The 23,414-nt window shown below is 38.1% G+C and overlaps 3 protein-coding genes across 12 annotated transcripts in view; 1 reads left to right on the top strand and 2 right to left on the bottom strand.

Annotated features, from left to right (window-relative positions):
• The window catches only part of Patronin (calmodulin-regulated spectrin-associated protein patronin), a 59,220-nt gene extending 48,524 nt beyond the window's left edge, over positions 1-10,696 (bottom strand). For 7 of the 8 annotated variants that reach the window (XM_023391288.2, XM_089592484.1, XM_089592474.1 and 4 more), the window contains exons 1-2: positions 9,919-10,696; positions 7,662-8,030 (exon numbers count right to left, since the gene is read on the bottom strand). In XM_023391288.2, the coding sequence (XP_023247056.2) occupies positions 7,662-7,916 (255 nt within the window). In that variant the 5' untranslated portion in view covers positions 7,917-8,030; positions 9,919-10,696. Of the gene's footprint in view, positions 1-5,074; positions 5,552-7,661; positions 8,031-9,918 lie in introns of those variants that run through there. The other variant, XM_089592509.1, reaches the window with a different exon arrangement.
• Positions 10,697-11,571: 875 nt separating this feature from the next.
• On the bottom strand, positions 11,572-14,343 carry LOC106636213 (uncharacterized). Its single transcript, XM_014348534.2, has 7 exons — positions 14,125-14,343; positions 13,906-14,003; positions 13,533-13,742; positions 12,977-13,388; positions 12,702-12,899; positions 12,299-12,641; positions 11,572-12,196 (listed from the first exon to the last, which is right to left on the bottom strand). Exons 4-7 carry the CDS (start codon positions 13,298-13,300, stop codon positions 11,838-11,840), a joined length of 1,224 nt encoding a protein of 407 aa, XP_014204020.2. The 5' UTR covers positions 13,301-13,388; positions 13,533-13,742; positions 13,906-14,003; positions 14,125-14,343; the 3' UTR covers positions 11,572-11,837.
• Positions 14,344-17,675: 3,332 nt separating this feature from the next.
• On the top strand, positions 17,676-22,679 carry Nopp140 (nucleolar and coiled-body phosphoprotein 1). Of its 3 annotated transcripts, none has more exons than XM_089588801.1 (5): positions 17,676-17,872; positions 18,624-19,925; positions 20,011-20,307; positions 20,949-21,168; positions 21,223-21,431. In XM_089588801.1, the coding sequence occupies exons 1-5, from the start codon at positions 17,771-17,773 to the stop codon at positions 21,423-21,425; spliced, it is 2,124 nt and encodes a 707-aa protein (XP_089444927.1). In that variant the 5' UTR covers positions 17,676-17,770; the 3' UTR covers positions 21,426-21,431. The 3 variants fall into 3 exon arrangements, with proteins under 3 accessions (XP_089444927.1, XP_014204075.2, XP_014204076.2); XM_014348590.2 differs by lacking the exons at positions 20,949-21,168; positions 21,223-21,431 and adding exons at positions 20,654-20,734; positions 21,595-22,679 and having other exon boundaries at positions 17,678-17,872; XM_014348589.2 differs by having other exon boundaries at positions 20,949-21,431.
• Positions 22,680-23,414: the final 735 nt, after the last annotated feature.

The following is a 23,414-nucleotide window of genomic DNA, read 5'->3' as shown; positions in this document are numbered from 1 at the left end:
TGCAACGCGTGTTTTATCGCATAGCAAAAAGAGGAGGAGGAGATATTACTCGTGGGCGTTGAGTTAAGAGAGAGAAATGCTTCTGATGGCTGTGTGTATTGTATCCGCAGATGCTTCGCACGCCCCTCGCGTGTGTGTCCTTCGGTGGCGCGAGACTGAGAATACTTGGAGGCTCGTTTCATTTTGCGAGGAGAGCAACGCTTTGTAGATTTTATGGTGGCGCGATAAGGTTCAAGTACCTATTATGGGATGTCATCGGGGAGTGTTGTATTTCGTACTTTGATTTCAAATGAATGGTAGCAAGTCTGGGCACAATTTTTTAAAATAAAATGAAAAACTAGTAGTAACCAAGCAGTACAATAATACTAATGAATTTTCCAGGATTAAGTACTGTACCTAACGAAGGGATTAGCTACTCTTAGGGGTGTACCTCATTTCTCTGTTGTGAAATGCCCATCGGACATAACTTTTATGTTTTTTGTTCCAAACAACTAAATATAAAAGCAGTTGTAAGTAACCCCTGGATTAATAAATTTCATGATATGGACTACCAAAAATCGAAATGAGGTATCTATGTAACTTTTTTTCCCCTATTTTGAATCAAATGTAAAAAGAGAACAAATGTATCATTTTTCATGATGAATATTAAAATTAAAATTTTTTGTTACAAAGTTCAACACTGAATAGGCTTAAAATAATTTTCACACAAGGTATGCTAAGATGCAATAACAGTTGTTACGAAATTTCATAATAGGGACAAGTTATGACAAAATACGGTGAACTATTGAGCATCAGCTTCGATTATATAGATATATATTAATCAAGACGATGTTATGAAACTCTAAGAGCCTGTAATTGAATCTCATCTCGAGTACTTGTAATAAAAATTTGCGTCAAATCTCTACGTCAAATGAAATAGAAAAATAATATTTATGAACACAAGACGCAATCATAAAACCGCGAAAAACTAATTATATACCGATAAAGATTCACCAATAGCTTTGTGTTCAAACTTTCGATCACCATAATCTCAAAAACAGTGTTGCTAAACCGAGCTAAACCTCCTCAAATCGCAATGTAACATTCCAATCTCAAATGATACCTTTGGTCTTTCACAGAATTCTCAACTCAATCGTCAAAGTACCTCATGGTGAAAAGAAAAAAACGTCTATTTTGCAACGACAGTCTACACTTTGCAATTTGATTTCTCAGAAATCGTACCGCCCAATTACCCTGTACCAAAATTAATTCGTAGCCATTTTTTTTTTTTTTGCTTTTCCAAGCACTCCTCAAGCCAAATCGATGTATTGTAACAATTTTTTTTTTTTTTTTTACCCATCTCCAACTCAACCGAAAGGCAAAACAAAAGAGAAGATACGTACATGTCCTTTCCTGCGACACGTGTGCGTTCGTTCGTACAAAAACAAAGAAATAAATCTTTGAAACGGCACGCAAGCGATGCATCAGACGCGCACGATCTCCGCATTACTAGCACCTCCTCGAGCTCCATGCCTGTCATTGCTCCGGTGAAAAGTTCCGAGAACGTCAAAATGAGAGAGAGAGATTGCAAATAAAATGTCCATTATTGCCCCCCGAGTCGCTCGAGATGGGCTTTTCTGCCTTTGCAATATGAAGCAAAGCAGACTGGCAGGTGTATACACGCACGACGCGTATATGGAAGTATACGCTCGGGTAACTGAACCGGTTGTTTAATGTACGGCCCAAAACAGATTCGTCAGGTGGATGTGGACGCGTATTTATTTAACAAGCTGACGCGTCGTTACCACCTTGGTGCAACCGGTACGCGGTGGTGGTGGTGGCCAGTGCGATTTCGTTGGGATTAAACACGCTTGTTTTTGAAAAGAGATAAAGAGGTGGGGGGAGTTCATGGTGCCGTTGAAATTTTACGCTCCCCATAAGGACCAACAAACGTTATAGCTTCGGTACAATTGATTCAAAAAGGGGAATAACAATCTTGTCAAGATTAGTTTCGTCATTCGTTTTTGGCTACACGTATCTTGGTACTTTCTCGTATTTTAAAACAACACGCAGCATTGATGGTATATCTTGTCGAATCCTTTTAACATTGACATTAATTTTTAAGTCGGATACTTTGAAATTCGTGTGAAATTATTATGATACTTAACGGTTGGGCCACTGGAGTGCCTTTAAAAAGCCACTATAGGGATTCTCCTAAATGCACGCGTTTGCGTACTTCATATGCATCTGAAAATAAGAATATACGTACGTAGTATAGGTATGTTAGAATATGAATAAATAGTCTTAGCAAGTCCCATTTCCTTCTTGTTCCTATATTTTTGTACGGCCGTAATACAATGACCCATATATTTTATATGAGGATATTTTTCTTTTGAGCGCATTTGAACAGGGGGGGATATACCTAGTCCATCAGGGGCTAAAAGGAATCAGTATGTTTTCAACAACCAGCTTTGTAACGCATCCTGACGAAAAGAAATAAAATGAAATTAAAAAAAAGAACGAGCCCTTACCAAAACAAGACGGAGTATCCAAATCATTCGGAACCAGAATCAATGGACCACCACAACCATCGACAAGGTCAGCTCGCTCATCGCTCTGTAATACTCGATCGGACAACGTTTAAAGCACTTGTAACGATTTCAACGTCAAAAAAAAAAAGGGGGGGGGGAAGATCGACGGAGAACCACTTACGGGTGACAACAGCTAAAAAAAAACAAACGAAAAAAGAGGAAGGAAGCACTACTCGACACTGTATATTAGCTCTGGCAACAGCATTAGGACAAGCGTGTGCTGCGAGCAGGGGCGATCATTGACGACTGAAGATGGACTTTTTTACTCTCTCTCTCTCTCTCGCTCTCTTGTTTCTCCTCCGAGGAGTGTAGAGCTATCCGTTTGCAAGTGCAGCCCAGGAGCTCGCACTGTTTCGCATGTGGATCGCCGGGCACGCACCGGTGATTTTTCTCTTTTCTTTCTCTCCTCCTCGCGCATTAACCGTGCAGCTCTGTGTATATATACATATATGCACGCCTTTTCTTCCTCGTCGTCGTCTCTCTCTCTCTCCCTTCCTTCCTTCCTTCTCTATCCCGTACAGTATACTTATTCAGCGCAGCTTTATGCCATGCACCGAGCGAACAAGTGCATTCTTTTCCCTCCCGCCTTATACTTATTAGCTTCCCTCTTTTCTTGCCATATATATTGTATAATTAGCGTCTTGTCGGCTTACAAGCCGATGCGCTCCTGCTGCACTGCCGTATACGTCGATGCGCCTCATCGCGCTTCCGCTAACGATTTGCCTCCTTCCTCCTCGTGCCATACTTTTTCTTTTCTCAGCCTGATTATTGCCATTGCTGGAGGTGGTGGTGGTGGTGTATGTGACAACTCCATCTACATTATCAAACACTTTTCATCTCCTTTTTTTTATTCTGAGCGATTTTTTTTTACTTTGGTTGAGTTGAAATGAGTTTTTGCCAGTCAAACCATTTGCCAAAGGGCTTCGAGCTTGGTACCTAAAGGACATTTTTTGATAGTAATGCATCAAAATATACTTTAAATGTACATTCTACGGGTAATTATTTGTAGCGTTTTACGATTACCTACATCATGTATAAGTTTAAAAAATGTTTACACGTGGACACTTTAATACAACATATTGTAGTAAATAATTAAAGAGCTTCGTGCAACGCGACTCCAAGTGAAATTCTCAAAATTAGCGTCGCCACTTGAAATTTTCCTTTCTCGGCAGGGCTATACTACTATCCAGCCCAGAAATTTGGACCTGCCCCTGAATCGGTCGATCGGCCGTTGAGAAACCAAGTGAAAGCCACAAAGTTTCAAAAGTCGCGCTGCTATGTATGCATGTATATTTACAGACTTAGAACGTATTTTCGCTAATTTCGTCGAGCACCCGAAACCATAATATACACGCAAAAAGAAAAACTTTCCATGTGCACATGTATATACATGCTAACAATTAATTGCCTGTGCATGTTGAGTATCGATCGAAGATCCTATTTTAAATTTACGAGAAAATTCACCGCGAAACGTTGAAAATACCTCTTTCAGAAAAAAAAAAATATGTATATACGTATAAATGTGTACATACTTGGCTAATAAAAAAAATTGACGCTCAAATTAATCCAATTTACAGTCTGCGCCCAACAAACTGGATTATACCTAAATCAAATTACATGTTGTAGGCATCTCTCTCTCTCGTTTGCTTCTTTTGCACATAAGCATCCCGTTGTTTTATTTTCTAATCAATCTACTCGTCCCGAAAAATGTTCCCAAAGACGATACCCTGTAAAATCCATCGGAAGCAAAGACGGGACCACCAATAAAAGCAAAAGCCACCAAAAGAAAACGACTCGTGATGCCGATCAACATAAATATGAAAACACCTACGCGCCCGGCCGCCGCTCTCTCGAGGATACATCGATGTTATACAACTCGGAAGATTTTATCTCTGGACCCACGGCATCAGCCGAAAGGGAAGCCTTCACGAGCGGCGCCCATAGGCACGTGAAACATCATCGGAGTGATGGCAAAAAAAAAAAAAAGGAAAAATAATCCAACTCCTTACACCGCCCATGAGGACAAAATAAAATAAAAGCTCGTTGGCGGTGTCCGAGGTATTGCTCAAATCGCGTAGGATTGGAATCACGCTCCCGCTTGCTCGTGCGTGTACACACACATATATATACGTAATAATAACGCGAGAGGCCCGAGAGAGAGACGAACACCTACACCTTATCCTTGGCGCGTAAGAGCCAGTTTGCATCAACGAGAGAGACACACACTTTTTTCTCTTCTTTCACATGGTCTATGCAGATATTATATACACGAACACACCTAGAGAAAAAGATCGAGGGGAATCAACTGGTTTTTCACAGAGATAGAGGAGGTATATGGGTAAACCGTAGAGGAATTGTGTCAGTTCTTGATTTCGCTGGTTTTTTTTTCTCCCTTTTTTCTTCTTCTTCTTCTTTTGGTTGCGCAACTCGCGCGCGCGACGACGACAGACACGGGGATTTGTTTCTCAACACATATATACGCGGACAGTACGAGCAAGACTCACGTAAATCGTGGTGACTTTGATGTTGCAGGTCATCTCTCGGACGTCCTCGGTCTCGAGCTTCATGGGCCGGTGGGTCGCTGTCAGAGCCAACATGATGGAGCTCGCGTTTTGTCCTGCACCACGACGGCGATTGCGACGATCGAGGGATCAAAGTATACGCTACGCTCCTTCCTTTTTTCCAACCGAGCGCATCGCGATGGGCCTTATTTCCCGTCGCGGTTGGCACAACACACATTGGACATTATTATTACTGGGCACCTTCACTTTTCACATTGAGGCATTCGTCGGGCTGTCGATGACTTTTTGTTGGCACTTTTTTTTTTTTTTTTTTTTTTTCCTTTCATCCGATGGTCACTTTGTTTCGTTTGGTCGTGGCAAGTGAAGACCGGAGAGCTCCTTACGCGGGAATAAAGGCACACTGGGCTACACGACTACTTACACACGCGTTTCGTTGTGTACTCGTTGTCGATTTAAGGCACTTTCTGCGCAATACGAGATAATACATATTATACATTTACAGTGGAAAGATCGAGAGACGTGGATTACTGCGAGCTTGACCCGGGTGGGATGGGTTTGCAACTTGCGCGGCGTATATATAGTTTGGTATAGGTGTTCTGGAATATTTGAGGTGTAAAAATTATCTGGACGGTTTCATTAGACATCGGATACAAGCTAATGAAGTAAATACGTGCCGAACTCGAGAAAGTTAAGGGAAGACTCGGTGGTGCGAGGGGGGTTTTCTAGTATTTCGGAGCATCGTAGCTGTACTTGCGTTTTGAACTTTGTAACAACTTTGGAACTTTGCTTTCTTCTTTTTCTTCTGTTTGACTTTGAACAATTTGGGTAAAACCCCGCAGCGCGTCTCACCTCGTTATTGACGGCCGCTTTGAAACTTTCATTAAAGGGACGCGACGTTTGTTTGCTCGGATATTGAAATTAAAAACAATTTTTCTCTCTACTTATATAATTTTGCATCTCGCGTGCTGAATAAGAATTACCGAGTATAGTGAAAAGTATACCTGGAGCAGTAAAAAAAAAAAAAAAAAAAATACCACTGTACCAATGACAATGACAATTACAGTGGACTTCAAGTAACTACTCTAAAAATTGTACAATTTAACACTCACCGGTAACTACATTGAAAACGACCGTAACTTGTTTCAATTTTCACGTTTACAAAAAAAAGAAAAAAAAAAAACCATCAGAAGCATTCCAAAAATACACTACTGCGTTTTCGATCAATCGATCAAACACCAAGTACAATATGCACCGCAGAACACCCAGCCAACTATCACCGCGAGCGCCCGTTGCTTTCTAAGCCACACGCCAAACCTTCTCCGATAGTAAAAGGGAAAGGTGGAGGAGGTGGCCCCCGGCAGAGGTCAAGCTCGCAGCAATCGAGCCCAGCTGCAAAGGATGAAACGAATAATCACCGAATACGCTCGGTCGTCCGTGGAGAGGAAAAAATAAAGGAAGAAGAGCAAAACGGAGCGGTCGTTTTAACACAAGCGATCCCGCGATCGCGAACGCGACGAGCGAACTAAACAGAGGAGAGGAGAGACATGCCGACGCGAAACGCCTGGAAGAGCGTAACGGACTGCGGTGCTGCTCGATCGGCCGCCCGCTCGCGGAGTGTGTGTGCACACCTAGTCTATCCGCTCCTCGTCGCCGTTGTTAGTTCTCTCCTCGGATGATGATGAGGACGGCGAGGGGGAAACGCTGAGCTCTCTCTCTCCCTCTCTCTTATACTCCGGTGGACGGTATAAAGGAGCCGGGTTTGATGCATCCAGAGTAGCTTAGCTGTAGGTATAGGTGTATATACTTGTACTCGGGCGCGTGTCGGCGACTCGAGCGCTTGCCCAAGTGTATACCTCGGTGCAGGATTCCACTTTGCGAAAGAGTTCGATGGAAAGTGCATCTGGTTTTATCTCGGTGGGCATTCGTTGTTTCAAAGTGCACTCGTTGCTGTTGCCACCAATTTTCTCTTAAATCGAGAGAATTTTCTTGCGGAGCAACCATTTTTTTTTCGACCCACTGGCTTGTTTGTTATTTCCTTTTTTTTTTTTTTTATTTCTCCTTTCAACTTGTTTTGTACGTCTATCGTAACGAGGGGGAGGGAAAGTAAAGTAAGATGACATTGTGACGGTCGTTACGAGTTGTTTTTGTAGTTTGGAAGAAGAGTGACGATATCATTATGAAGAATAGTTCGGATATTCGATTGACGCTTAAAATCAATGCGTTGATTAATTCATGCCATGAACTTGTAACATGAATTGCTAACGAAATAGTATATTACAAACACCTGGACTTTTCTACTCGTGTTCTAATACAATAATCCACTGTTGATGATAACAAATGTATCGTAGTTCAACTGTGAAGTGGGTGAAGCCTGAAAAGTGCATGCAAAAAATCAAAAGTTCTTGAAATTGAACAAAAAAAAAGTGACTTGATCCATTACCTTAATGATCATTTTTGAGATTTGCCCAAAGGTTCATAACGTTTTTTTGGACTCAAAGGCAACTTTATCACAGTACTTTATCGGTTAGGAATAGGTGAGTGTATTTCAATGAAAAGATAAAACACCAACCTGGCGAGAATCGATGGAATCCGTGGAGTGCTCGGAATCTCCGCTGGCAGAAGAAGAATGTTGCTCGCCAAAGAGCCCTTGGCTTCTTCGTCTCTCATCTGCCATGTTACGATCCATGGAATTGGAAACATCGACAACCGCATGAGCCACTGGCACTACAAATTCGGGCTTGCTGGCCTTTTGGTCTTCAATACCGAGGAGACATGACTCTTGCGTCGTCTTGCTACCAAAGATTCGCGATATCACACTCCACATTCAATAATCACAAAATCCAGGCTCTCCCTCCAACAAACTGTAATTTCCATTTCTCTTTTTTTTCTCCACTTCAATTCCTCATCGTAGATTCCAACTGTTCTTACTCACTGTTTCCTAAAAAGAAAAACAACGATTTAAGCAACAATCTTAGATTTTCTTTTTTCTTTTTCAAACAAAACGGAGCACCGCAGCAGGAGTTTCATGAGACATTCATTGAGTCACGCAAAAATTCGCACACACGTTGAATTGTGCTATACTACAGAGTACAGACACGAGCATCAGAGACTCACACATCGCGCACGCAGAGCAAATCCGAGGAAACGAGGAGAGAAAAGCGAGCAATGACCGAGCAAAGTCCGGTAATAAGCATGTAGCAGTACGCAGATAGAGAGAGAGAGAGAGACGCGCACCATCACGTAGACCGTCGGGTTCTCTCGGAAGTCGTCATCCCCCCGGCGACGTGCGCTATCTCTATTTTTACCCCCCGAAAAAGTCAAAAAAGCACACACACGTCGTCATCCTCTCGGCCCTTTCACGCGACGACCTGGAAGCAAAAACCCAAGAGACGCAACTCGAGTATGAGAGAAAATAACACAAGTTATACCGCAAGTGTTGTGCACTCACACTGTACATATAAGTTTTAGTGTACAGTCGTCGCGTCCACGCGCCGCGCACACACAGAGAAAGAAAGTATCGATTATTTTCACCCGTGTAGTTTTATTGCACGTATACAGCTGGAGGATATAGATTTTTTCGAAAGTCCAAAGTCCGAGATGATCGTAGAAATGCACCCTACGTGATCACCCATCTAATCCCGCGCGTGTGATGACCCATGAGGGGCGAGGAAGCACGTTTTTCGCTCTCTACGATATATTATACCGTAAGCACGTCATATATTTGGGGAGAAGCTGCACGCGATGATTTTACAATAACCGGAAAAATAAGCTTATGCTTCTTGTGCTGGAGGAGCAGAAGTTAATTGAATTTTCAGGGTGTGTATACATGCTGTTGCAGAAGACATCGACAGCCACGACTTTAAATTCATACACGCATGATGTGTAATATCTATGTACACAAAAATACCCATCTCACCACGCGCGGTATGTCCCTCCTCCCCTTCCACTGTCTCACTGTAAATACAAAACAAAAAATTTAAAAGACTCGATGTGTCATTAAGCGTTACGGCGAGAGCAGCACGTCACGTCAGAAGCCAAAACTGTGTACATATATATATGATTCACCTGTCAAAAACGTATCGCGTACAATTTTGTCGTATGATCGGAATATAAAAAGAGCGAACAAAAACAATGTAATCCAAAACTCCATCCGTGTATATACAAAACGGCTAATATATATACATCTGCATGTATATATACCAGACTAATGTTTATGTATAGCTGTCTGCTTGACAGCAGCAGCCGAGCAGCGGCGTCGTCGCAAATATATACGTATCACCCCCGATATACCCCCTTCGTGTGCAATTTTCTCTCACTATTATCACATCACACACCTTTTCCATGTTATCGTCATCATTATTTTCATTAATTTTCTCCCAGTACACCGGTATACCTAAGTACAGGTACTACTGCTCTTGAATCATGGTTTTCCTCACCGAGTAAATTGGAGTACAATTTATGTATGTATATACTTTTGCAAAAAATAAAAGGTGTACGCGTCGCGTCAACGCACTCAAGTACAACGAACGTATACACACATAAAAGCGACGACGAAAATGCACACAAGGTAGGAATGTATGTAGAGGTGTGTGTACATATAGATGGAGAGGATGAGAGAGAGAAGAGCCTACGGTGATGATGGGAAAGGTCGCTCCCCCGCTGCCTCCGCACTCCGCGCACACGCACCCTGTACCCGCCCCCTCGACCACTGATATTACACACACGCGATCTGATTCCCTGGCTACTAGTGTATCGTATCATCATACATACCTATATGCGTGCACTACACTTATACACTTAGTTAGAGACATCCCTTCGAAGCTCACCTCGTTCTTGGTATGCCTCGTTTACTGGAAAATCGCTAAATCCATATAGATATTATATTGATGGAAGTGTATCAACCCCTTTGATACTGATATTGTATTTACGTATAGATGGTAGGTATACGTATAGTAAATATGAGCTGATCCCAATAATATAGTGGAGGAAGTGACGACTGATATATGCTGTGATGCTCACATCAAATCGGCAGCGGTACTACATCTACTCTCTTAAAAACTAAAGAGGTTTAGGTGTATACAATGACTTGTATTGTTAAGTATAACTTGGCACATTTTTGTTTCACTCATTCGAGAGCTTATCATCTTCGTCTATTTTACAGGACTCACTCTCTCTCTCTTCGATCCGCACCGTATATGAGTTTAATTATAATTGCATTCGATCCCTCCAAGAATAAAGGCCGCGGGTGAGCCGACCCAAAAGAGTGAACTCGACTCTCTGCTGCAGTTAGTTTCTTCACGTGCACGGCACTTTTGTATGTTAACAACAGAAAAACTATAACGAAAAACAAGACAACAAAACTAAACAGTTCACTACACAACACTATGTAATGTATACAATGTATAGGTGTAGGTAAATGCTTGGGCGTGCGTGTATAATGGCAAGCAAAGGCAACGCGATGAGCAACAGAGCAATGTTTAACAACGCTTATTGGCTTATTTCTTTTTTTACAAGCCTTTCCTACTTCCTGTACTTTTCTGCAACTACTACACCTCAGTATCCGCAGATTCGCAGATATATCTCAAGTGATGCTCTCTTATTTGAGAGAACATGGCGAAAACTATATAGGTAGTGACACTCTCTCTAAACATATCTATACCTATGAGTCTGCCATTTTCAGTCAGACAGTGCGCGGCATGATTGATTTAAACCTGATGCATTTTTTTTTTTTTTAATGTTTACGCAATTAAAACTCTTAATAATATGCAATACTTAATACACAACACTGATAAAGTTTAATAAAAATTATTTTAGATGTATTAACATGAAGTAAAAAGAAAATTCATCGGGTTTAAATCGTGCCTCTCATTGTTTGGATAAAAATGGTGGACGGTGACGGAACCCTATAGCAAAAATTGTTACTTCAGGTTACCGTACAAGCGGTACAAGTGACTGTTGTTTTTGTACTTTTTTTTTTTTCCATTTTCCAACACGAGAGTTGTTTAAATGAAGATGCTGAATGGCAAATACTTCCTACAAACACCACAAAATTTTAAAGTTTGAATAACAAGGGTAATTTAAAGGGAAATAGTTTTCTCTGCTTGTGACCATCATTCAATATGTGATGACCTGTTTTTCAGGGGTATTTTAATTTCAATACAGTTGACTTTCTATTGATGAAAAATTCGCACGATGTATAGGGAACATTAATTACTTTAATCTCTGAGTGAAAGACAGAGTTAATGAGATAGCCATCGGAAAAAAATTTTGCATCATTTCCAACTTTAATCTATGGTTACTTAAACAGAAACTCGGTACATTTTATTTGAATTATTATTATTTTTTTTTTTTTATTGTAACTCATAAAAGTCATCATCACATTATGTACTTACATTAAATTATTACAATTGCTTTATTTTCTTCACAAACAAAAATGAGTTTTCAATCTAACTTTGAAAGTACAAACGTAACTAGTGATTGATAAGTCAGTGCAAAAAAATATATTAAATAAATTAATATCCAAAGTACCTAAAAACTCCACTATAATTATTTTTATAACTACGCAACAACTATGCATAAAATATTAATAACACGTTATACAATATCATTCAAGAACACTTTAATAATGTACCTTGTTAATCGCGTTATGCATGAGCCAGGGGCTTATTAACATTTAATCATAAAACTAGACCCACATCATTCATTAAATTCATTATAAAAATATAGTCATCTAGCAATTTACGTGCTAATCCTGAACCATTCTTTCTTCTTGAGATTTCAATACACTCGTATTCTGCTTCTTGAATATTGGTTCAGCTCTAAGAGTCTCTGATGCCGCACTATAAACATTACTTTCACTTACGGCGTTTTTATTCTCAATTACAGAATCTGGTAACGTGTCAATAAAATCTTCGTTCAGTAAATTAGAACAAATCACTAACGCTTCGTTCATTGTTATAAAATCCCTATCTAGTCTGTCCCAAGTTTTGTACATTTTTCTTTCCCTCTCTTCATCCTGAGGAACTAAATAGTAACTTAAAACTTCACCTCTTTCCAATAAATAAAGATCTAATCTTGTTTTAACTAAAACATTTTTTATTTTTTCTGGAAAGAAAATAATGAAACAAACATACAGTAATAAATATCATTGATGCATAATATTAAAAACTGCATAAAAATATATTAATACAGTTTGCAAATACTTACCAATAAATAAATGAGGAGACAATTCCTTGCCTATTTTAAAATTTAGTCTATATTGATAGCATTCTAAAAAATTCTTCATAAAATGTTTAAATCGATAGATACTCAAAGCTTCTGGTGTCCATACGTTTAACCATTCTTTGGTGTAATAATCAATAAACGAATCAAAATAAGTTCCATGCTTGGATTTACATTCAGTCATTAGACGATTGAAACTGGATAAAATGTAATCTCGTGGTAAAAGTGACAGAGCCATAAATTTTCGCAACACCACATGCTTTTCTGCGTTCTTGGTCCTATTGAATTTAACTGCCGCATGGGTTCTTATTGCATTCTCGAATATACTCTAAAATAGTAATCAACTATTAGTAATGTATCGTAACTCTTTTGCTGTTGATGTTCTTACTTGTATTTGATGCAAAAAAGATGGAATGATGTCAATGTTTGGTAGAGCATTTTTTAATCCATTCTGTATATTCTGATCATAATCTACTACTGCAACTTTGGGATTAAAATAAGGAAATAAAAGTTTTATAAACTTGAAAAGTATTTGATAACAAAATTCTTCGTCCCCACCCATTAATATCCAAAAGCCTGCTAATGCCTATGTAATACAGTAATACAGTAAAAGTTTATAATCAAAAAAATGCAATTGAAGGTGGAGTTCAATTGAATACTTACTTTTTCATACTTTTCAAACATAATTGTTATCAAGTGTGTTCCACATTTTTTAGGAACTATCGATACCATTCTATGAACTATAATATGTCTAGCGTCACTGATAACATCCATCAAATCATTGTCGTACAACACAAGGTGTCTGTATCGCCCATCATTGATTAATTTAGATGTAATTTGATGTGAACGGTTTCTGTCTGAAATTACTGTGCTGTAAGTACATAGATTATGATTTTGACTCAATAGAGAAGTAAAGTGTTCCACGTCTTTGATTTCTTCTTTGGGTAAACTGTTTTGAGATTTATTTTTGGACGAAGATGACTTCATTTTTATTTCAGAACGATGCTTCGCGTTCCACCTTCTAAATGTGTAAGACAACGATCTGTAAGATTGATTTGAAATCACCTCTGGATATCTAAAATTAATTTATTATCATATGTATCAAAACCAAACATCACAATATTTGGTTGGTTTATTTTAAGTTAACATAAGTGAAACAAAGTTTTATAACTTTATTTATACACTATTCTTCATTAAGCAATGATTAATTTATACATACTCTCTGGAAAGCCTTTCGTAGCACTCTTTGAAAGAACCAAGATTTTGTTGGGCAGCTACTTTTATGGCGCTGTTTAGTTTACTCTTGTCCTCTAATAATTCATCTGGAGGATGATTGTGTTGGCTAATTTCTTTAATTCTACCATTATCCAATATAATACGACCTCTGCATTTCAGTTTTAAATCACTTTTTTTTGAACAAGCCAAGTAACTGGAACCAAAAGAAATTTACAACGCATTAGTTCTTTCACTGTAGGATGGATCTAAAATGTTTATGTTACAACATGAAACTAATGGGAGTCAACTTTCACTGTATTAATAAACATTTGTAGACATAATATATGTACATAAAATTTTAAAATAACATTGAATACCTTCATGGTTTCCAGTGATTTTCAAATTTCAATAGTCATCAAAAAATATCGTTACGAAGCTAGGTTACTTCTTAACGATATTTTATTCTACATGTTACCTAAGCAAAAAATGGGATCTTTCGTACTGAGCAGATGGTATGTCGCTAAATTTCTTTAAAAAAATCACCTAATCGTTATCAACTACTACAAAGTAAGTAAAAGTTTCGTTTATGCACTCACCAACGGTTTTTTGTTTTATATTTCAAGCGGTACGCATAACCATTGTGAATTCGAGAAATTTTAGTTCCATCTTTATAAGGCAGTTCGAATAGATCGATCGTTTCCATTGTATTTTTTTATTAAATGTGTGCAATTCATTTTAATCTAAGAGAGATTACGTATTTCGATGGCATAAGAGGGCAGTAGCGCAGCTGTTTACATATAAATTTATCTATTAAACTTAAACAAAAAAAAAAAAGACGTGAGCAAGTTGCGGTGGACGGTAAGACCGAAAATTTGGTAAGTTTACACTGACTGGTCTGTCGATTATGTTAAACCATATTAAGTAGAATATCTATATACTTTTGAAGGTCGATTTTCGGGTGAAAGGTAAACAGAATATTAGCCGCAAATAGTTCAAACAATGTTATCTGATTATTTTCTATCTGCAATATTAGTTGCGGCTGGTTTATAATTGACTACATGGCTCTACTATATAAGCAGAGTAGTAATTATTTGGATCAGCGCCATCTAGCGTTGCGGATTTCTGAACTAAAAAGTGGCCCTAAACTTTTCAGCCAGAGCTTTAGACGTAGAGCCATTTAATCACTTATAAACCAGCCGCAACTCATTTTGTAGCTATAAAACAAAAAAATAATAATACATGTGTTTTTGGCGGCAAGTTAAAAATTTATTTTGTACCAAAAAATCGACCTCCTATGTATTTATACTTTTAAAGATAAAATTTCGGCAAAAGATAGATTGTTAACTTGCCGCCAAAAACACATATATCGTTATTTTTTTATTTTATAGCTTTATCATGCATTGCGGCTGGTTTATAATTAACTAAATGGCTCTAAACGCTAAAGCTCTGGCTGAAAACTTTAGGGTCACTTTTTAGTTCAGAAATCTAAAACGCTAGATGGTGCTGATCCAAATAATTATTACTACTTGTAGCAGAGCCATATAATTATTTATAAACTAGCCGCAACTAAATTGACAGAGAGATATTAATAAGTCGACATAATTGATTTTGCGGCAAGTTTACAATTTATCTTCTATCCGAAAATCGACCTCCAAAAGTAAAAATATGTAAATATGAGGTCGATTTTTGGATAAAAGATAGATTGTAAACTTGTAAACTTGCTGTAAATCGACCATATTTACCAGTCAAATTTCGAGTAGATTATATATAACAGTAAAAGGTCTGAAGTATTGTACTTTTGTAAATATGGTCGATTTTGTAAGCCATATAGGATAAGTAGAATATTTATACATTTGGTGATCGATTTTCGGATAGAAGATAAACTGTAAACTTGCCGCAAACAGCATTAATAATGTCAACTTATTAATATCTCTCTGTCAATTTAGTTGCGGCTGGTTTATAATTAATTAAATAGCTCTGCTACAAGTATAGTATAATTATTTGGATCAGCGCCATCTAGCGTTGCGGATTTCTGAACTAAAAAGTGGCCCTAAACTTTTCAGCCAGAGCTTTAGACGTAGAGCCATTTAATCACTTATAAACCAGCCGCAACTTATTTTGTAACTATAAAATAAAAAAATAACGATACATGTGTTTTTGGCGGCAAGTTAACAATCTATTTTATACCAAAAAATCGACCTCCTATGTGTTTATACTTTTAAAGATAAATTTACAAGCATAAGATAGATTGTTAACTTGCCGCCAAAAACACATGTATCGTTATTTTTTTATTTTATAGCTTCGTCATGAGTTGCGGCTGGTTTATAATTAACTAAATGGCTCTAATCATGAATGCTCTGATTTAGAATTTTAGGAGCCACTTTTAGCCAAAAAGTAAAGACCGCTAGATGGCGCTGATCCAAAATAATTATTTCTAGTTACAGTTAAGTCATTTTAATAGTTATAAACCAGCCGCAACGAATCTTAAAGATAGATAATAGAAAGTTAACATTTTTTGTGCTACTTGCGGCAAGTTTACAATTTATCTTTTACCTTAAAATCGACCTCCAAAACCATCAATATTCTACTTATCTTTTAGATGGCTCATAAAATCGACAATATTTACAAAATTACAATACTCTTGACCTTTTACTATTAACTAATGAAAGAACAGCCCTTCAACTTTAGATTTCCAATAAACAGTTAACTTATATAATATGTACATAGCAAAATTTGTGTTACAGAAATCGTAAATCACGATCAAATATACACGTAAATTAATCAGTCGAAAAGATACAACTGAAGAAAAAAGGTCTTAAAAAGAAGCAGCCACACGAAGAGTCTCCTAGGAATGGAGCATCGGATCTCACTAATTGAAAAATACATTTATTACAGAGATGTAAATTTTAAGTGTTTTAAGTAAACAAAGAACCCAACCTTCTCTGATAAAGTGAGATCCAATGCTCCATTCTTGTATGAGACTTTTCGTGTGACTGTGCTTCTTTTTCAGGCCTTTTTTCTTCGGTTGTCTCTTTAATGGACTGATTAATTTGTGATTACATGAGTTAATGGTAAAAGGTCAAGAGTATTGTAATTTTGTAAATATTGTCGATTTTATGAGCCATCTAAAAGATAAGTAGAATATTGATGGTTTTGGAGGTCGATTTTAAGGTAAAAGATAAATTGTAAACTTGCCGCAAGTAGCACAAAAAATGTTAACTTTCTATTATCTATCTTTAAGATTCGTTGCGGCTGGTTTATAACTATTAAAATGACTTAACTGTAACTAGAAATAATTATTTTGGATCAGCGCCATCTAGCGGTCTTTACTTTTTGGCTAAAAGTGGCTCCTAAAATTCTAAATCAGAGCATTCATGATTAGAGCCATTTAGTCAATTATAAACCAGCCGCAACTCATGACGAAGCTATAAAATAAAAAAATAACGATACATGTGTTTTTGGCGGCAAGTTAACAATCTATCTTATGCTTGTAAATTTATCTTTAAAAGTGTTAACACATTAGAGGTTAATTTTTTGGTATAAAATAGATTGTTAACTTGCCGCCAAAAACACATGTATCGTTATTTTTTTATTTTATAGTTACAAAATAAGTTGCGGCTGGTTTATAAGTGATTAAATGGCTCTACGTCTAAAGCTCTGGCTGAAAAGTTTAGGGCCACTTTTTAGTTCAGAAATCCGCAACGCTAGATGGCGCTGATCCAAATAATTATTAATATAAATATACTTATAGTAGAGCCATGTATTCAATTATAAACTAGCCGCAACTAATCTAATAGGTAGAAAATTAAAAGTTGACGTTGTTTGTGCTGTTTGCGGCAATTATACAATTTATATTTTATCCAAAAAAAAGACCTTCAAAAGTATAGACATTCTACTTGTATGGTTTAATAAAATCGACCATATGGCACTACTTAGTGATGATTACTATAATTACTACACATAACTTTACGTATATATTACACCGTGGACCGTGCTCTCTTTACCAGAATGATAAATTCAGAGGCTGCGTATTCCTTGAAGCTTGAAGGCCACTTTTCAGTTTTCGGCGTTTTCGCAAAAAACCGAGAAAATGAATACCGTTAGATGGCGCTGATCTTGAACTTTTCGTTTTTTTACACCCACCCCACCGACTCGGCTCCGCTCGCGAGCCCTCCGAGGTTTCCGACAATTCCGAGTCACAGATCACAGCAGTTCATAGTTTAAACAACATTTAACGACGACATGGCCGGCACTGAGGACTTGGGCATTAACGCCCTGGTCTACGATTATCTGCTAAAGAAAGACTCGAGTCTCGCCAAGGTTTTCCAAAAGAAGACGAACGCCGTAAGTTATATCCTTTACCCTTGTTTATTGGGTGATTTATTTCTTGATATCGAAGACCGGCTACACCGCCACCTCGTGCGCGTGTTTTTGCGGCCCGCCATTCTGCTCCTTCTCAATACCACGTGACGGCCCTTTCTTTGCCTTTTTTATATGAAAACATTTCGATGTTTAATAACTATCAATAAGTACCAATTGATTTCATGGAGACAAAAATCTGGTATCTTATATTGCACAGCCTCACACCGGTGTAGCATAACCGATTGCATTTTTTGTTATATTGGAACTTGGTACCTTTTTTTTTTTTTAAACTTCTACTTAATGTAGCGGTTTGCCAATTAATGCCGTCAATTGAATCTTAAATTGTGTCCTGGTAACGTACTTACTTACTTATGTAAATTCAAACGCTGCGCATGAAAAAGGTACCACATGTCCAACGACGTGCACGCTAGACGCCGTCACATTGCACCGCACTTTATTAATCAGCTAAAGTTCAAGCAGTGCTTTAATTAATAAATAAAATATGCTGTTTTTCAATGCAAGTTTTCTCATAAAATGAGTGGCATGATCGTTTTGCCACTATAATTGTAACATTCAGGTTCATAACCTAAAAATACACATATCGTAACATATTCTAGAAAACCTTACCCTTCAAATAAACTAATGCAACGTTATCCAATCAAACTGTTTCAATGTATTAAAAAAAATAAATGTATTATTTAATGGTTAATGTTTGCTTTTGGTATCGTTTTAGCCTGCACTTGCCAAAGGATGTCCATCAATATCAGAGGTTTTTAGTCATTATCAGAAAACTTCAGCCAAAAAAGTTTCCGTGAAAAGTGTTAAACAGAGTAATGGCTCGACCTCGAGCTCTGAAGAAAGTGATGACGAAGAGCCCAAAAAGACTGCTCTTGTCAATGGCAAAGGCCCAGCAAAGCAGCCCGTTGTTGCTAAGAAGGCACAATCATCGGACGATTCCTCAGACGATTCAAGCAGTGACGCTAAAACACCGGCAAAGCCTCCAGCTAAGGCCCCAGCTAAAGCTGTAGCCAAAAAAGCCTCATCTTCAGATGACGATTCTTCCAGCGAAGATGAAAAGCCAAAATCCAAAGCTCCTGTCAAACCGGCAGCTGTGCCAGCAAAGACTCCTGTCAAGCCCGCTGCTACGCCGGTAAAAACCCCAGCTAAGGCACCTGCAAAGAAGGAATCATCTTCTGAGGAGGATTCTTCAAGCGAAGATGAAAAACCAGCACCCAAAGCTAAGGCTGCCAAAACTGCAACAACTAAGGCTGTTGCTGCTACCCCAGCTAAGGCTCCAGTAACTAAACAATCCTCTTCCGACGATTCTTCTAGCGAAGATGAGAAGCCAACTCCAAAAGTCGCTGCCAAACCAACACCGGCAAAAACTCCAGCAAAGGCAGCAGCAAAGAAAGAATCTTCAGATGATGATTCGTCCAGCGAGGATGAAAAATCTGCAGCCAAGGCACCCGTCAAGTCTGCTGTAACACCAGCAAAAACGCCGAAACCAGTTGCAAAAACACCAGCAAAGAAAGAATCATCCTCGGACGATTCGTCAAGCGAAGATGAAAAACCTGCAGCCAAGACCCCAGTCAAGCCTGCTGCGGTGCCAGCAACAAAAGTGAAACCAGCAGCCAAAACCCCGGCAAAGAAAGAATCGTCCAGTGATGACGATTCTTCGGATGAAGAAGCCAAGCCTGTGGCAAAAACACCTGTTAAACCAGTTGTTGCTGCCAAAGCTACTCCTGCGAAGCCCGTTGCAAAAAAAGAATCTTCTTCCGATGATGATTCCTCGGAAGAAGAGAAATCACCGAAAAAATCTGCTCCGAAAGCGGTTATAAAACCCGCCGCAAAACCACCGGCTAAAAAAGAATCGTCTAGTGAAGACGACAGCAGTGATGAAAATGAACCTCCTGCGAAAAAAGTTGCCGCAAAGCCAGCAAAGAAAAAATCCTCAAGCGAAGACTCAAGCGACGATTCGGACGAAAAACAAGCTAAACCCGTGAAAGCGGCAGCAGCAAAAGCCACGCCTGCAAAGGTAAATACAACATATGCTTGTAGTTTTTTTGTTTACATCAAATAATTTTTTACCGGTATTTTTTAAATCAAAAAACGATTTATAGGCACCAGCAAAGGAATCTTCAGACGATGACTCTTCAGATGATTCTGAAGAAAAGCAACCAGCAGTCGAAACTCCAGCTAAGGTTGCCAAAAAGTCAAAGAAAAAAAAAAAGTCGAGCGATGATGATGATTCCAGTGAAGAACAAGAAGTAAAAGCTGAAAAGGTGGCCTCGCCGAAGAAAAATGAGAAAAAAAGGAAACACAGGGACGAAGAGGAAGAAGCTGAACAGCCAGCGGCTAAAGCCTACAAAAACAACTACAGTAACTTTGTAAAAGGTGGTCAAGAAAATGGTGAAAAGGTATGTAAAATATTTGATTGTTTTATTTTATTTTATATTATTTGGTCTTACGTTTAGGTTTTAACATAAGAAAATCAAGATAAACACTGGTTATTTTTAATCAAGTTGGTGCTAATTGCATGTTTCTACTCAAATGTATTAAGATGCTTTAAGCTATTTTCTATCAATAACACGTGTTGATAAGGAGTTTAGACCTCTCTGAATTACCTTTTTGCTTGGATCAAGTAACATAAGGGAATTTAGAAGTTTAAACCATAGTTTGGTTACAAAATTTAAAATTAGACTCTCTTCTTTAGTAAAATTATTTTATAACTTAATGGGTTTTTTTGTGTATAATATTTTACAGAAGAACGTACCATTCAGACGAGTTAAAGATGATGAAATAGAGTTGGATCCTAGGCTGGCAAATAACTCATTTGAGGCAAAGGTAAATGCTTGGAAACATCAAAAGAGAAACACAGGTCAATTGTTTCCTAGCATTCACCGTTGTGTATTGTCAAGATCACTAGCTTGAAATTAAAAATACAGTGTTTGAACAATAATAAAAAAAAAAAATAAATAAAAAAAAAATTACAACATAGACCAACCATCATACTCATGCTACGACGATTGACCTGTTGTTTCTCTTTTGTCATTTTTAGGAAGAAGATGGTGAACAAAACGGCGACTTTAAGAGGCATAGTGGTGGCGATAACTTCAGGGGCCGAGGCGGTTTCGATCGCGGAGGTCGCGGTCGTGGAGGATTCAGAGGTGGACGCGACGGCGGTGATCGTGGCGGTTTCCGAGGTGGTTTCCGTGGTGGTCGCGGCGGCGGTGGTTTCCGAGGTGGTCGCGGCGAAGGGGGTGGTTACAGAGGTGGCCGTGGCGAGGGAGGTGGTTACAGAGGTGGCCGAGGAGAGGGAGGTGGCTTCAGAGGTGGTCGAGGCGGTGATCGGGGAGGTCGTGGTGGGTTCGGTGACAGAAAGTCGTGGGGTGGCAACGACAGAGGTGGTAGAGGAGACGGTTTCAGAAAATCGTGGGGCGATGGCGGTAACAGGGGCGGTTTTAACGACAGAAAAAGTTTCGGCGATGGTGGTGACTCGAAACAGCAAAACAAGAAAATAACATTCGACGATTGAACTTAGGTAGTTATTTGTGGTTTTAATATGCACATTGAGGCATTATCATGGATTTTCAATATTTATTTCCTTATCTCGTTAGAAGTATTTAGTACTACTTACAAGTGACATTCTACTCTAAATACTCAAAAATGTTTTTTTTTATTGTTTATTTTTTTTTATTTTACAGAAAAATTCAAGAGGCTCATGGGGAGAAAAAGCAAACTTAGATTTAAAATATACGAGAGGTAAATCTTTTCGACACGAAAAGACCAAGAAGAAGCGTGGCAGTTATCGAGGCGGACAGATAGACACGAGTGTAAATTCCATCAAATTTGACGATTAAGTCTCGCAACGTGCTAATGAATAAGTATAGTATTTTTAATTGCGCCATATCTATAGTTTATTGTGGAAATTCATATATTTTATTCACTCCAACAACACTAGATGACTTTTCGTTCTTATTTTCACAAGTTAACTAACTCCTGTTCACATCTCTTGTAGTTTCTTAATCTTCATGTATTAATTTTTTTATCATATCGTAGTGTCTCAATTCTTTGACCTCATTATATTAAATTATATTGAAAGGTGAAAAACGAATTTCATCAATATTTTTAAATGATTAAGATTATATTTAATTGTTCCAAAATATTGACGGTACATTGTACAGATTACATGTTGCGACTTTGTCCAAACAAATAACTTATGGATATTTTTGTTAAAACTATGCTTTACACGTATATCATATTTTTTAAAACTAATGTTGATTGTTACTCAAATTAATTTACTTAAGTCCATTACAAAATTGATTTTACTGTTTCAATTACGTTAATATTTTTTTTTGTCTATAACCACACAATTAGCTTATTCGTTTCAATTCAGTTTAAAAAAAAAAATTCACAAGAGGATACACATCATTAATCCTCGCTATTTAGCAGTTCAAATTATGTAATGATTTATAAATACGAACTCCTACTTGGTTTAAAAATATGTGCTAGATGTGAATTTAGGTAATGAGTGTATACTTTTCTTTACTTTGTAGTTTTCTCATTCATAAGCTAGTAAAACATTTTGTATGTAAGGAAAGTGCTGAACTGACTGTTTTATTTAAATTTACAAAATAAATGTAAGTCATTAGATAGCATTACACTGGAGTAAAAAATTTTGTACCTAAACGTCTCGTACGTTTACAAGACTCCTATTGATTGTAAAAAAAAACATCAAATATTAATGGATTGAAGTAATAGGAAAGCAAATACATTTTTAAAATATTAATTGTTCAGTATTTTATTCTAAACCATTTTGTCCACGTACGTATCCGTATACTTTGATTTTAATCGCGGCTTTTCATTCCGTTTCATATCTACTATCAATCACTTCTACTATAGATTCAAAAATAGAATTCAGGTCCATTGCTTAAAGCTGTGACGTGACCTCTTGAACACGATAAACAAAAGTTTGTTAAATTGTTTGTCGCTCCAACATTTGTTTTTGCTTTTAACCAATGTACAGGAAACATTCCGCGATACCCCTGAGAAAACGAAATTTAAAAAAAAACGGTATCAGCCAATTACTGGCGTCGAAGGAAAAAAGGCCGAGATCGGTAGAGGTACATGGGATCAAAAAAAGCTCGACTTATCACGATCGACGAGAGAAAAACATTGGAATCCGCGCAATGCAAAGAGAGCGATACTCTTGCCCACAGAGAGAGAGAGAGAGAAGAGGAAAAGACGAAACGAGAGCGCGCCCGAGAGCCTAGAAAAAGAGGAAGCAAACTTATTTTCTAGAGGAAAAAACCGAGCGGACAAGCACACAATACTATACGTGTAGGGCCTCATCTATATATGTGTGTGTGTGTATAGGGTCCCGCATAGTTCTAGAGCACACCATATGCTCTCCATCCTCATCGTACCCTTCTTTCTCCGAGAGAGCGATGTGTACATATATATACGTATTATAGCAAGAGCCGGTTCCTCCTGTAGGCAGCGAGCGAGAGATATCTTTCTTCCC

Source organism: Copidosoma floridanum, unplaced genomic scaffold, assembly GCF_036245765.1.
Source record: "Copidosoma floridanum isolate Cflo_tuat_1 unplaced genomic scaffold, Cflo_Japanese_pri ptg000001l, whole genome shotgun sequence".
NCBI lineage: Eukaryota > Metazoa > Arthropoda > Insecta > Hymenoptera > Encyrtidae > Copidosoma > Copidosoma floridanum.
This window is presented reverse-complemented; position numbering and strand designations above follow the sequence as displayed.